The sequence below is a fragment of the Mus musculus genome, chromosome 15 (genome assembly GCF_000001635.26).
Source record: "Mus musculus strain C57BL/6J chromosome 15, GRCm38.p6 C57BL/6J".
In the NCBI taxonomy this organism is placed as follows: Eukaryota; Metazoa; Chordata; class Mammalia; order Rodentia; family Muridae; genus Mus; species Mus musculus.
This window is the reverse complement of record NC_000081.6, coordinates 82184839-82199348: the sequence shown is the minus strand read 5'-3', so window position 1 is coordinate 82199348 and position 14510 is coordinate 82184839. Positions and strand designations below refer to the sequence as shown.

The 14510-nt window shown below is 50.9% G+C and overlaps 1 protein-coding gene and 1 non-coding gene across 3 annotated transcripts in view; both read right to left on the bottom strand.

Moving 5' to 3' along the window:
• Window positions 1-14510, bottom strand: part of Srebf2 (sterol regulatory element binding factor 2) — a 58111-nt gene that overhangs the window by 6031 nt on the left and 37570 nt on the right. For both annotated transcript variants that reach the window (NM_033218.1, XM_006520685.2), the window contains exons 11-16: window positions 13916-14085; window positions 6975-7143; window positions 5187-5304; window positions 4325-4434; window positions 3057-3189; window positions 1563-1731 (exon numbers count right to left, since the gene is read on the bottom strand). In NM_033218.1, the coding sequence (NP_150087.1) occupies window positions 1563-1731; window positions 3057-3189; window positions 4325-4434; window positions 5187-5304; window positions 6975-7143; window positions 13916-14085 (869 nt within the window). The remainder of the gene's footprint in view (window positions 1-1562; window positions 1732-3056; window positions 3190-4324; window positions 4435-5186; window positions 5305-6974; window positions 7144-13915; window positions 14086-14510) is intronic.
• Window positions 1159-1227, bottom strand: Mir33 (microRNA 33). Its single transcript, NR_029804.1, has one exon. It is a non-coding gene; the product is annotated as a microRNA 33 (primary transcript).

Here is a 14510-nt window from a genome sequence, read left to right as displayed (position 1 = left end):
GAAGCAGCGTGGGGAGAGGTGCACATTTTCCGTCTCCCATGATGGGCCTGGAGGGTAAGTCACCCAGAGGTCCCCAGGCTTTTCTCCTCTAGAGGAACCAAGGGGCTGACTAAGGCAGCAGCGGAGCCTGGGGCAGAGGGCAGTGGGAGGAGGGAAGAGAAGGAGGTGGGCCACCAGGAAGGCAGAGGCACATGGTATTCTCACGTTTGTCTTGGCAGCTACAGAACCCTGGCATGTGACTTAATCTAAGCCTTACTTTCCTCATCTGTGAAATGGGAATGGCAGCTTAGCTGTTATGAGCCTTTTACAAGGCAGCCCTCTGCGCATGCACCGCAGAAACTGCGCGTTGTGTGTAACCCCTGATGAGTCCAGGCTACCTCCTTGATGCCCAATAAGCCATCAGTAGCATGTGCGGCCCTAAGGGGAGAGGGGCTCTACATGCACCATTTAGATTCCCTGACGGCCACTTCTCATCTCGCCTAGGTGGTTCCTGCAGGCATTGGACTTGGGGTACCATGCTGCCCAGACCTCTTCTGCCCCATGCCTGCACAAGGTGCCAACTCTGGGCCATACTATCCTGTGGTTGATGATAGCCTCAGGGGACACAGATGAGAAACTCTCCCTCCAGGCAAAGCTGGCATTTCTAAGTTGTGGGTGTAGGAGCAGCATCTTCATGCGTGGGACAGGAGCCTGGACTGGGTCTTGCACTCTGAGCATGCTCTCCCAGGCCCATTCTCCCGCCCTGAACCACAGCGCCAAGGGTGCCCCTTAAAAACCTTTCTAGTTCCTCAAATATGACTGACAATGGTTTCCTTGGGAGGAAACACACCAAGGGAGACCAACAGGAAGCCCAACAATGGCTTGCCACCAAGCCTGTGATCGACACAACGGCTCTCCCTGAAGGGCTGACAAGCTGTCCTGACTTACATAAAGCACCCAAGTGGTGGTCCGCTGACAGCCGCTACCATGACATTCCAGACAAAACCCCAGGAAGCAGCTAGTTCTAACCTCCCAAAAAGTTCCCTGTTCCTCCTGTCTGATGTTTCCTAGGGGACCAGGGGTGACACTGTCCTTATTCCCCACGATGGTTAGGTAGGCCCTCAGCGGTGCCCTTAGATCCTCTTTGGCCACGGCACCGTGGGCAGTCAGGGCAGGCCTCCGTGATGCACTGTGGAAACATTGCACAGGTATTGCCAGAACATGCAATGCAACTACAATGCACCACAGCTGCCCGCCAGGAGGTGTGCAGCCGGCCAGAGGCACCAGGGCTGTCAGTGGGCCCAGGCCCAAGGGAGCAGCGGACTACCTGGAGCAAACGCAGAGCCCTGGCCCGTTCACTTGGGACTTAGAGGAAGCTGCCAGCTAGCAGGACCTGAGAGTAAGAGAGCTCGGGAGAAGAAAAGGTGCAAACACATTTGCCCGGGGAAACAAAAGGCACATTGCCCGAGTAGGCTTCATCTGTGCATCTGGCCTCTGTGTCTCAGAGAGCCCAGCAGGCTGTGTAAGCTTGGGCGGAACTGTTCATACAGACCACACCGAACCCTCCAGGGGCTCCCACTCACATGGTTAAGTGAAGGATCAGAAGTAGTGCCGCTGACGTTGAGACTGCTCCACAGGTGACCACTGGCCCTCTCACAGTGACAGAAGGAGTTCTGCTGCCCGTCAGCTTTCCCAGAGAGGGAGGCATGCATGGCTCTACAGGTATAGAAGACGGCCTTCACCAAGGGACTCCTAGAGCAGTGAGTAGGAGAAGGCAAGCAGGTGAGCACAGGTCAGCTGTGCCAGCGTCGTCACACCCTCCTTGCTGTGGCATCTGCTGGCACTGCGATACTGCCACTGTGGTCTCCTTGAGCCAGCCCCAGACAGGAAACGCTGGCTTTGAGCCGAGTCAAGCCTTTTTCTGTTCAGTCCTTAACTGGTCCTGGAGGTGACTGGAGACTCAGATTCAGTGTTACAAGTCTCTGGCCTGGGGACAGGATGTTGGGTTGTGAAGGGCGGAGGAGCAAGAAGAACCCAAGCAGGGATGCCCGCCAGGCAGCTTTGCCGTCCATTGTGGCTCTGAGGCTCAGTGGCACAGTAACTTGAGGTAACCTACTTGTTGAGCCTCGGCATCTTCACCTGAGTCAGAGGCAGACACACTCAGGTAGGAGTGCTATTGTAGGGCTGGGTATTTACCAGATAGGGGCTTGAAATCTGGCCTGCCCCAATGAAACAGACAGCTCAAGCCGCCCCCTCCCACTCCTCAGCCTGTTGGTGCTCTGCGTAGAATTGTTCTTGGCAAGAGTGTGCCTTGGCTTTTAGGACAGGACCCCAGGGGACTCTCTGCCTCACTGCATGTGCGTGTTGTAATGTTACCAAGAGCACCCACATCTAACCAACGCCATGCAGGGTACCAGCAGGCAGGCTTGCTCATCTTTAAATACTGCACACCTCCAAGGTTCAGGCACGTGTTGAAAAGAATGTCAAAATCTTTCTTTATGCATCTTGCCCAGGTGACAGAGAGATGGCTCAGCACTTAAAGGGGTTTGCCATCAAGTTGATGGACTTCTGGTCCCTAGAACCTACAAGGTGGAAGGAAAGAGCCCATTCCTGTAGGCTGTCCTCTGACTTCTCCATGTGTACCATGACTCACACACACACACACACACACACACACACGCACAGAGCCAACAGGGCTGATGGGGAGTAGCGAACAGCAGTAAGGAAACGGGAACTGGAGCTCACATAAGCTCCAGGACTGCCTTGCAGTGGCCGCACTACATACATCACATTGCTGATTCTGGCTCTGCCAGGGCTGTGCCGTTTCCATTTCCTCTATACAGTGTGGCGTCACGGAGGCAGAGGGAAGGGGCATCCTAAGCAACCGTGCTAAGCAAGGGCGCCTGGAGAGCTCTGTGCAGAACACACACCGAGGGTTCCTCTGGCCCTCCCCCAGCTCCCATCTGTCACACAGTTCTGACCCCAGATCAACATGGCTATCTGGACCTGCTCCCTTCTGCTACCTCACTAAGATCCCCTTGGCGAAAAGTACATAAACGACCAAGGAGCTTACGCACTCGGTCACTTCCAGGGCCTTGGGGACCCGCTCTACTTCAGTAAAACGAGAGCGCACAGCTGCATCGTCTCCCTGGAGCCAGCTGATGGCCATGGTGACTGCGGACGTCCACCACCGGCAGATGACATCGGGGCCTGCATGGGAACAGCAGCAGGAATCACCCATTAGCACCCACAGGAACCAAGTCTAAGGGGCACTCAGTGCATGTGGCATCTCTCGGCTGTGGTGATGGACAAGGAATCTTCAGGTCACTCTCCCTCAGGATCTGGTAGTGTGTATGTAGCAAGGACTTGAACACGCTCATCCTTATGCCCCAGTAACCCCATTTGGTACTCTTATCACTAGGAAACTGGTCGGAATAGAAGTTTAACAAAAAAGTTCACTTTAATGCTAGATTTTTTTTTTTTTTTTTTTTGAGACAGGGTTGCTCTGTGTATAGACCTGGCTGTCCTGGAACTCACTCTGTAGACCAGGCTGGTTTTGAATGCAGAGATCTGCCTGCCTCTGCCTCCCGAGTGCTGGAACTAAAGGTGGGCACCACCACTGCCTGGCAAAGCACGTTTGTGTTTTTATTGCTGTAGTTTCCCTTCTGAGTCTCAGGTTTCTCAACTGTTAAAACTATGTTACAAGGGATCCTGTGAGACCAGCGAGGGACAGCCCGGTGACAGAAAAGGAGTAAGAACACGTATTCTTCTAACCCCCCAAGTCAATATGAACCACGCTACCATAGCTGCTTTCCTGGGACCCTTCTCTCCCTAGGATGAGAGCATCCTTCCAAGGTAGCCTGGCATCCCATACCCCCAGGTACTTCAGAGGCTGAGAGGTGGCAGTCGACGGGCTGTCATTCTGAGGGCAGTTTAGAGGGAGAAGCAAATAAAACCATAGCTCTGTAGTCAGCAGGGGAGACTGTAGCCGAGGCAGTGGGGAGCTGGATGGTAAGAAGGGAACCTTCCCAGCGGGAGTGTTAGAAGCTAGCTCCAGGGCCTTCTGTAGCTAAGGTGAACACCAGCTAGCCTCAGGCACTCAGGCCCTTTGTGGCTTGTATGTGCATATGGAAAGGGTCCTGACCTAAGCTACCCAGCCAGGGCCTCAGTGTGGTAATGACCCACTTGCTGTTCCATTATACAAGGACCAATATTCTCTGCTCAGAGAATGTTGCTCATGAGGGACAACTATGGGCTGGGGCATCCTTGCGGACGCAGATGCAAACCGAGGACAAGGGAAGATGCTTTGAGATGGACTCCTGATTCTAGAGGGGTTGATACTCACCAAGGGCCGACCTGAGCACGGAACTGCTGGAGAATGGTGAGGTCACAAATCCCACAGAGTCCACAAAAGAATGAAGTAATTTCAAATACTCTAGAGCACTGGAAAATTCACTAAAAAAAAAAAAAGGTGCCATGTTTATGACCTATAGAAAGACTACACCTATGTACGGTATGGCCTGACATACCCACATGTGTGCTTACACCTATAAGCTTGGCTGCTTAGAGATCCAATTCTAAGACTGAACGGCCCTCTCTGGCTCCCTTTTCCCATATCCCCGGGCAGATCAAGTTCTGCCCATGCGCATGATAGATGTGCTTCACAGCCAGCCTTCCGCAGATGTTCTTCCCTGTGCCAGCAAAGACCCCAGGCTCGGCCTTCCTCCCTCTGTGGACAACCCTGACTATTCCTCCAGACTAGACTCCAAAGCCACACTCTTCCAGAGATTTCCTACTGCTTAGGTAGGACTGCCCCGCCCTCACTCCTCAATGCACTCCAGGATGGTGGGACTTTGATATCCTTTGGTTTATCGGGCATTAATCTGCGACAGAGAAGCCATGTTCACTGCGAGCTGGGTTTCAAACTCTCTGGGCCAGCTGTGCCTGCCTGGTGAGCTCTCCGTATCTCACTCCATCTCTCTCAACAGTTCACTGCTCTCTGTCCCCAAAAGCAAAGCAAACTCATCCATTTCTAACTTGCTCTGACAACTAGCCCCAGTTGGTGGAGGGCTATAAACAGTGAAAAAAAAAAGGGCATTGTGGGGTCTGAGCCAGACCACTGAGCTGAAAAGCTGGCCACTGGTCTGGTGAGGAATGTTGCCTGAGGGCACTGGCCCCAGGGCAGATTCAAGGCCTGGGGACCTTACCAGCTCTCTTCTTCCTGGTCGCCTGCCTTCTTCTTGGCCTGAGGTTTCACCAAGGACTCCACCGCTCTTTCTAGCAGGTTTTTGCAGAACGCCTGGTGTACCTGGGCAATGGGGTCAGCTGAAGAGAAAGAAGCGTAAGGGTCTTACTCATGAGCCCTTCTGGGGCTGAGGGGACATCTCAGTGACAACAGGCACCTGTGACACTTTAGATTCCAGTCTTGTTCGGTAAGGAAAAAAATAAAATAAAAGACTTTTTACAGTGTAAAAAGGCAGGGAAAGAGACTTAAAGAGATGGCTGTGCCTGTAACAGGGACCAAATCTTTCTTAACCAAAGCCAGGATTACCCTTTAGGGGCTGGCGAGATATGGCAGTGAGTAAGCGTGCCTGCCACCAAGCTTGATGACAGAGTTCAACCCGGCAGCTAGCACAGTAGGGGAGAACCGGCTCATACAAACAGCCCTGACCTGAGCACTGCGGCACCTGCCCCTACCCGACACAAACAAAATGAACAAATTAAAAAAAAAAAAAAAAAAAGGAAGGAAGGAAAAATAAGAATTAGCCCATGAGAGTGCCAAGGCAGCCCAGGCCTTTGTGTGGTTCTAAACTACCCCTGTAGGGCACGTGTGTCCACGCAGGCACACACCATACTGGCGCCGGGTTCAGAAGTTCCAAGTCAGAGGTGTAAAGGAATGGCTGTACAGCCTTAGCAAGAAAAAGAGAATGTAACGTTGAGAGACTGTCTGTCTTTGTGAGAACTGATGGCCAAGAAGGACAAGAGGATAGTGGGCTACAGCACTCCTGACTGTGGAGAAGCCCAAGTCTCCGGGGATCAGCCACGCGCGCCCTAAGATGGCTAGACAGGGGTGCTGCAAAGCACATGATGGCTGACGAGTCCCTTTTCTGATAGGCCCTGATTAGAGAGTCACTCGTCCATTCCATTCCGTTCTCAGCCCCAGTTTGGCCAAGAGGAGGGGGGATGTTTCTGGACACTTTCTCTGTGAGAAGGCTTGGCCCCGGGAAGTGCAGGAGGACCAGCAGGTCTGTGGAAGGTCTGCCCTGTGGACAAAACTGTCAGACGGGCTGGGGTTCCTTTGCCTTTCTTTCTCTTCAATCTTTGGTGCCACACATAATCCTGATACTGCACAAAAACCAGATCCAAGCTTCCCGCTCCCCATGGCTGACATCCACCCTGTACTCACAGAGCCTGACTCTCCACTCGGCAGAGAGACCATGGCAGACAAACACTCCAGTGTTCCTTCCCTGTGTGAGTCTACCCTGCCAGCCTCTGCACGCTAGGCCCGGGCAAGTCCACTCCAATCACCATCAAATGCCAGAGACAGAAAGCCTGCATCTCCTTCCAGTGCCTGGAGCCCTGTCCCTGTCACCATTCTGAGCACTGGTGACTGCCTGCCGCTGCCTATTGTTCCCTAACTGCTCTGTGTACAGCTCTCTGCCCTCCCAGTGGGGCCAGAAGGCCCCGAGGCCACGGAACAGCACACCCCATACCTTTGACGTCTCCAAAGTGTCTAGAACAAGGGCTAAGAATATAGCTGGTGCTTATCACAACTTATCATGTGTGGCCCTGTCATGTAGTGACCATAGGCAACACAGCAGAGCTGCAAACCGAGCTAAGTCACAGATAGGCTCTGACCTCAAGAAAGTTACTTATCCTTTATGAGACTCAAAAAAAAGGAAAAGGAAAAAAAAAATAAGGTGGAGACATCTGAGTGTCTAGTCTCCTGTGACGCGCCTGTCACCAGCTCTGTGCAGTGGAGAAAGCACCCTCACCTGGGCTCCTCTGGGCGCAGTACAGGCTCTCCTTGGCTGCTGACTTGATCGACCAGCTTCGCTCCATGAAAAACTTCTGGCCCAAGGGATGGCATAGCCAGCGCAGGGAGTCGGGGACAGTGCTATGCTCTGGGCCACACAGACTCTGGGCACGATTTAAGAAGTAGCTCTATGAAAGAAAAGGAGCAGGTGTGACATCAAGGTAGCAGAACGATGGGGAAGGGGATCAATGGAAGACAGGCCCTGAGTGGGTCCCAAAGGGATCCCACCACAGAAACAAGAGAAAGTCGCTATGTTCTATGAAACTTCTCAGGCTTGACAGTTAAGTCCCGCCACGGAGCGGGGCACATGCAGTGGGCTTCTTGCTATACCCCGTCCTGCCAAGACTATCTAAAGCCCTCTGGGACATGCTTCTCTTTCACCTCTGGCTTCCAGTTATTTATTTAGGAAGGGGCCTCAGAAGTCCCCAACTTTATCTGTGACACTGTGAGTGCCTAGCCAAGTAGCCCCCTCAATCCTAGGATTTCTCGGGTCATTAAAACTGTCTATCTTTTAGAGTATTATTTAGGCAAATTGTTTTTTGATTACTTTTTTCAGCTCTCTTACAAAGAGTTTACAGAGAAATGCACACCCAGAGCCAGCGTTCGGCACCACACTAGGCGGTACCACACTGGGCGGTATGTAAGAGACCATGGCATGTTTGTGTGTATGTGGGACCCTGACAGAAAACTTCAACAGAAAGTCTCAGGCCTTCCTTGCATGAGCCCCAACCTGGAAGAAAGATCACAAAGGGACTTCTTTTCCCCTGCACAAACTTAAATGGTAATTAATATAAGCATTTTTTTCGTATATGTGCACCGCATGTGTACCCTTAAGACCAGAAGAGGTTGATGTGTTCTGTGAAGCCAAGGATGTGCTTTGTAGAGCGCGGTACGGGGTGGTGGCGGGCCCGTGCTGAGGCATCTCCCCGTGAGGAGAGCCACTCCACACAGGTCTAGTATAAAACAGAGTTTGTTTGGGGACAGGGAATGGGGATGGGAAGGAAGTAGAGGCAAAGAAAGAGAGGGGGCACAGAAGGACAGAGAAAGAGAAGGAAGGGAGGGGAGAGAGGGAGAGAGGGAGAGAGGGCTCAGAGAGACTAGTCAGTCCCTTTCAGAGCAAGCCAGGCCTACCTGCGGGGTGGAGCCTGGGAGGAATGCTAGCAGCGTCACCGGGAGTTACAGGTGGTGTGAGCCACTGGGTTTGGGAGCTGGGGACCAGATTCGGTCCTCCAAGAACAGCAACTACTCTTACAGCAGCTCGCTCTCCAGCCTCTTTTTAAATTCACGTGAAAAGGATTAGGTTTCATCGTAGCATTTCCAAACAAAATCTGTTTGTGTTGATTCTCCTCCATTTCTCCTCCCTCCCCCACCCTATACCTGTTCACTCCCAGTGCCCCCCTCCCCCCACGATTTCTCTCTGTACCCTTGGATGGCCTAGAACTTGCTCTATAGGCCTCCAGAGTGGTGAGATTAAGGGCATGTCCCCCTTTTTGTTTTCAAGTCACGTGCTCTAGTGTGCACAAGCCCTGTCCTTCCACCTCCACGACTTGCCCTCTGCCCCCTCCCACACACAACCAGGATGTGAACGAAAGTAGGATTCATCTTTCTGAGGCTGCTTGACTTTAATTTCCAGATCCATCCACTATTTTTTCAAATTTCATAATTTTGTTTTCCTTTATAGCTGAAAACACACACGCACGCACACACACACACACACACACACACACACACACCCCTCTTCATCCCTTCATTACTCTACCAACGTCTGTCGAGAGATCTCTCTAGTTCTCTAAAAAAGGACACTGGGTATATACCTTTCTTTAATATATACCAGTATATATACCAGTATATACTGGGCATATACCTTTCTTTAATCCCAGTACTCAGGAGGCAGGGCAGGTGGATCCCTACCAGATCAGCTTGGTCTACAGAGTGGGTTCCAAGACAGGCTCAGCTACATAGTTGTCTCAAACCTTGTCTCAAAACCAAACCAAACCAAACCAAACCAAACCAAACCAAACCAAAGGGATGTTAAAAGTGTCTGGAAATGAAACCACCAGTGCATAGCCAGGACAACACTGTTTCTGGGGCCCCAGTGTAAGACAAACGCAAGAACATCGCTGTCTGTTGGTTATTAGAAATTCTTTTCTCCCCAACCCTGGCCCCAATTCCGTCTTTTTTGAGTGATAATATCTCCACTCTATAGCTCACGATTTCTGATCTATAAACCTACTCAATCGGAACAGGGGGCCGAGCAGAGGTGGACGGGAAGGAAGACACATAGCTGGAGCCCCAGGAGTCCGCCACAGGGGCTGCTGGTCTGGGAACTTCCTTCTCCAGCGTAGGCACTGCCTCTAATGAGGGCATCTATCTCGGGGTCTGGGAGGCTGATGGTTCTGACCTTTAATAGACTTTAAGCAGCAATCAGCTAATGTAACAGTTTCAGAAAACTTGAATGCCAGAGTCAGAAATAGCACAGCCACTCGAGGATGCGCTGGGGAGGCTCTGAAGGGGACCACGGGGACAGCCGCCTGACGGGAGAAAGCTGACTGGCCTATAGACACACTCACTGGCAGTGTCATGGCAGCCTATAGGACCAGGACAGCATTTCACTTAGATTCACAGAAACAGTGACAGTCTCCTATTTACCACCCAGCCTTGGGAACAGGGTACTGTGATACCCAATACCTAAGAACCTGTGACCTGCTATGACCTTCAAAGTGCTCACCGAGCTCCTCGGCGGTGGGACAACACAGGCTGTGTGTGTGTGTGTGTGTGTGTGTGTGTGTGTGTGTGTATACATGTGTAATTCCAGGGCTTCGTGTACCCAGAATCTTCTAATAATTGAGTCCAACCCTCTCCAGGTCATAGGCCTGGTTAGCAAGGAAATATGGTGACTGTTCCAAGGAAAAATAAGGAGTGCTGGCCTCTGTAGGGATCCAAGGGTGATACAGAGAGGTACAAAGGAAGCCTTTCAGGTCCTATGGCAAGAACCCACTGAAGCCATTTAGGAAATTATTAGGTTAAAATATATTTTTAACCTGAGCTCTTTTATTTCAAACATTGAAATCATGGTCTAGACATTAAGAACAACAACAACAAGAGCAACAACAAAAAACCCCTTGGAGACAGCATCTCATTTTGTAGCTCTAGCTGTCCTTGAACTCAGAGATCCAACTGCTCCTGCCTCCTGAATCCTGGGATTAAAAGCATGGCCTCCATGCCTGGTCTGACATTAAATTAAAACATTCTGTGTGTTTGTGCACCATGAATGCAGTACCCACAGAGCCCAGAAGAGGGTGTCAAGAGTCCCTGGAGTCTAAACTTTAAGAAGCATTAGCTGACATGAAGTCTCCCCTTAATGGTTTGAACTAATAAGAAACATAAATCCAAGACAGGCAGCACAACTATAAAGGCTTCTGTATAGGAAACTGAGAATAATTTTTATTGCTCTTTTAATTTTCTTGGCTTTATACTCCAATTATAATACTCCCAGTTTAAAGAAAAAAATACTTTCCCTCTAAATTTTGGAGACACCAGACCTCTCTGAGCTACAGGAGCCTCTCCTGTAGCTCATCTGCTAACTGCCTGGCATGAGAGGCGAGGCAGCTGCCCAGGACTGCTTAGCTCTCGAGAGCTGCCCAGTGTGCCTGGACTGGCTCCAGCCCTCCGTTACAGCTGGCGACTGTGTGCCACGAACCCTAAGTGGCACAGGGAACGCTCACGGGAGCCAAGTGGTACCTGCAATTCCTGCTCTAAGCATGGATACCGGACATCATGTAGACAGATGAAACACAACAGACCGAGGTGCTTCGAGATGCAAAAGCCAGACTACATTACCTTCCTTTAAATAACATTGTATTTTGTGTAAAGCTAATAAGTTTTAGGAAGCTATTTTTTTTGACTGTTTTGTCTTGTTCTAAAAAGCAATTAGCATGTGGAAACCAGCGTGAAACAGGGAATGGGGTGCTGTGTCCAGTTTGAGTCTAAGCCATGGTGGTACATGTCTATGACAGCTACACTTAAGAGGTGGAGGCAAGGTGAGTGTGGTGGCCCACCCCTTTAATCCCAGCACTTGGGAAGCAGAGGCAGGTGGGTGGGTCTCTGTGAGTTTGAGGTGAGCCTGATGTAGGTAGTGAATTCAAGGACCATCAAGGCTAGCTAGAGAGATGCTGTGTGAAAACCAGACCAAACCAGATCAAACCAAACCAGACCAAACCAAAAAGCTAAGGCCAAGGGCTGGAGATGACTCAGCAGTCAAAAGCACTGGGTGATGCTCTTTCAGAGGATGCAAAAGGAGGCTCACAGGCTTGTATGTGGTGCAGCATCTATGCCGACAGAGCACCCAGACACACAAACAAAAGTAAATCTTAAAAATCTGCCTCAAAGGCCTAAAAAAATAAAAGCATTGTCTCCTCTTTCAAACTGCATGTCTGATCGCTCCACAAGCTACTAAACTAATTAAGACATAAATACTTCGTAGGTTACTGGAACCACTAACAACTAAACAAACAGAACCAAAACGCCAGCTCTTTGCCTCTTTTTTTTTTCCTTTCCTTTCCCCCCACACGCCCCCCTCCCCCCAAGGTTTCTCTGTGTAGTACTGGCTATCCTGAAGCTCGCTCTATAGATCAGGCTGGCCTTGAATTCAGAGACCCACCTGCCTCCCTGGCCTGTCTGCAACTCTTTTTTTTCTTTTTCAATTTTTATTTAAATGTATGAGTGCTCTGCTGCATATACATCCACAGGCCAGAAGAGGGCGTCAGGCCCCATTACAGATGGTTGTGAGTCACCATGTGGGTGCTGGGAATTGAACTCAGGATCTCTGGGAGAGCAGACAGGGTTCGTAACTGCTGAGCCATCTCTCCAGCCCCTTGTCTGCAACTCTTAACCCAGCTGCTCCAAAAGGGAGTGGACAGAAAGGGGCAGGCACAACAGATGCCCGCCACTGTTTGCCACCTTACTGGCAGTGCACACTGGGCAACCCTGCTAAAGTCTCAGGTGTTTACCCCTTTGCCCCAGCAGAGCCATCACTAGACACTTAGAATGAGGGTGTGTTCACAGCGGTGGGTGACAATTAAAAACATTTCCTTTCTGCAGTGGTTTGTAGCAAATACAGGAAGTGCTCCTAACAGCCTCACGTGAGTGCCAGCCACCTCTGCAAAACAAGATGCCCAAGATCTCTCGCTAGGTTAAAAAACTGAAGGGAAAACCAAGGTTTAAGGTCTAAGCAGCCACCTGGAGTGGATGAGGCATCTGTCCTATGTGCTGGAGGACTGCCAGGGAACTACATATGAAACTGCTGAGTATAGATGAGGCACACAACGCCTTCGGGGGGAGCTGCAGGCAAGGGTGATTTTCTTTCCTTCCTGCTTTGTGATAAGGTCTGCCATGTTGCCCAGATTAGCTTTGGACTTACTTCTAGGCACAAGGGATCTTCCTGCTGCAACCTCCCAAATTCAACAAGGTGTGCCCCAGTCACCAGCTTTTAGAGCCACCTCAGTGGAGCCATCTCCCTGAACCTCAGCCCGTGTGCTGAAGTCAGGCTGAGAGCTCTTCTGTAAGGCAGCTGCATCTCAGCAATGATGGCGCCTAATGAAGCTAAGTGGGGCTTTGGGGTGACACAATGGTCCTGTCTTTGAGCTTACCCACATGTCTTTCTGCAAGCCTGAACCCGCCTGGGTGTCCTGCCAGTTAACACATTTTTCTCTACTATCTGCTCCGGAGTGCCTGGTCCAGAACAGGAGTAAAATAAAATATGCTGGATAAGTCAACCGATGCATGTCTCATTTATTTATAAAAGCGGAGGGGAGAGTTAGTTTCCTTACGCCCTGTCACGTAGACTACCATGATACACTTGTGGCAAAAGATCAGCGTTACCACACACATGTTCTCCGTCTGTTCTCAGAGTATCACCTCCATTACCAAGTGGTGACAGGCAGAGATAAAATATTCCAGTGTGTTCAGTTATCTATGCAAAGTGGGGCACTGAGGGAAATGTGGCTCTCTCTGCTGGAGTAAGAGAAAGCCCGAGGTCAGCAGATGTTGTGAACCAGCGATAGTGAGGGTTGGGAATTAGCCAGCTGTGAACAACCAGCGCAGGCCCCGTCCTGTGCCAGGCGACGAGGGAAGCACTCCCTAACTTCCCACCTCGCAGCTGCCCTGCGAGCTCTGCAGAGCGCTGCTCTTTGTTATTTGTGGATCTATAGTCCCGAGATCAATCAATACAAGGTATTCCCTCAAAACAGTCTGTAGATAAACAGACAGGAGATGTAATAAGACTCTGAAAATGAGTTACACATGAATCCCACGGGGGTGGGGGGGTGGAGAGACAGATAGACAGACAGACATGCTGTGTATTTCTATGAACTGAGGCTTTTACTTCAGTGCACCAGAATGTCCCCGTAAGGCTCTCTGCCTGAAAAGCCCAGCAAGGGGGACATCTTGCTGCATTTTCTTCATCACTCTTTGCCTTTGTGGAAGAACAAGTGACCCCCCCCCCCAAATCCTTCAAGTGGCAGGGTGCATTCTGCTTTTAGGCCCAGGATGGGAAAGCACTCAGGGAAACATTATGGCCTGACTGCAAAATGTCACCCATAGGCTCGTGTGTCTGAATACTTGGTCCCCAGCTGGTGGTCCCCAATTTGGGGAGCTGTGGAACTTTTTGGCCATGGTATAATTGGGAATTATATAGGGATACAGAGGTCACTATGAGGGGTGTAGGCTGGCCCCTGTTCCTGGTTTATCTGATTCCTAACTGCTACTGCAGTGTAATTAGGCATGGCCTGTCGCTGCTGCCACACCCTCTCTGCCTTGATGGACCATACCCTTTCCAAAAGCTACTTTACCACAGGGACGGGGGAAAGTAAGCCAATAATACAGGAACTGAACAGTACTCACAGCCAAGAAGCCCAGCTTGCCTCCACAGCGGGTCTTGAGCCCCATGGCCGCTGTCAGGTGGATCTCAATCAGTGTGCTTGGTAGGATTTTCTCCTCCGCACACTCGGCCAGGTTCACAGCACACAGAGCCATGTGCACATCTGAACAGGCAGATCCCGCCGGAAGCTTCCCTAGGGCGGGCAGAAACAGACACTCATGTCAACAGTCTCCAAGACGACAGTCTCATTGCCTCTCCAGTACAATCATTAACAGCGATTGTAAACCGTCACCTACAGACTCAGGGGTTTTAGCACGGGGTCTGCACTTGGTGGCACTCCCCACCTGGGCAGACTGTGTTGCCTTTATAAGGTGGGCCTAGGTGACAGATGGGAGCTATTGGGGCGGGCCTTTGAGGACTACCGCACACCTCCAGATCCAGGCTGACTCCGCATTCTCTCTGTGGCTGAAAGCTGCCTTTGGCCACGAAGGACTATACTCTGCAAACCGAGAACCAAAGCAAACATCTCCTCTTATTTGTGTCAAAGAGGTGCCAGAGGAGACGAGAAGTGGCCTTTGTGCTCAGAAAGGTGCAAAGGTGCGGACGGGATGCAGGCTC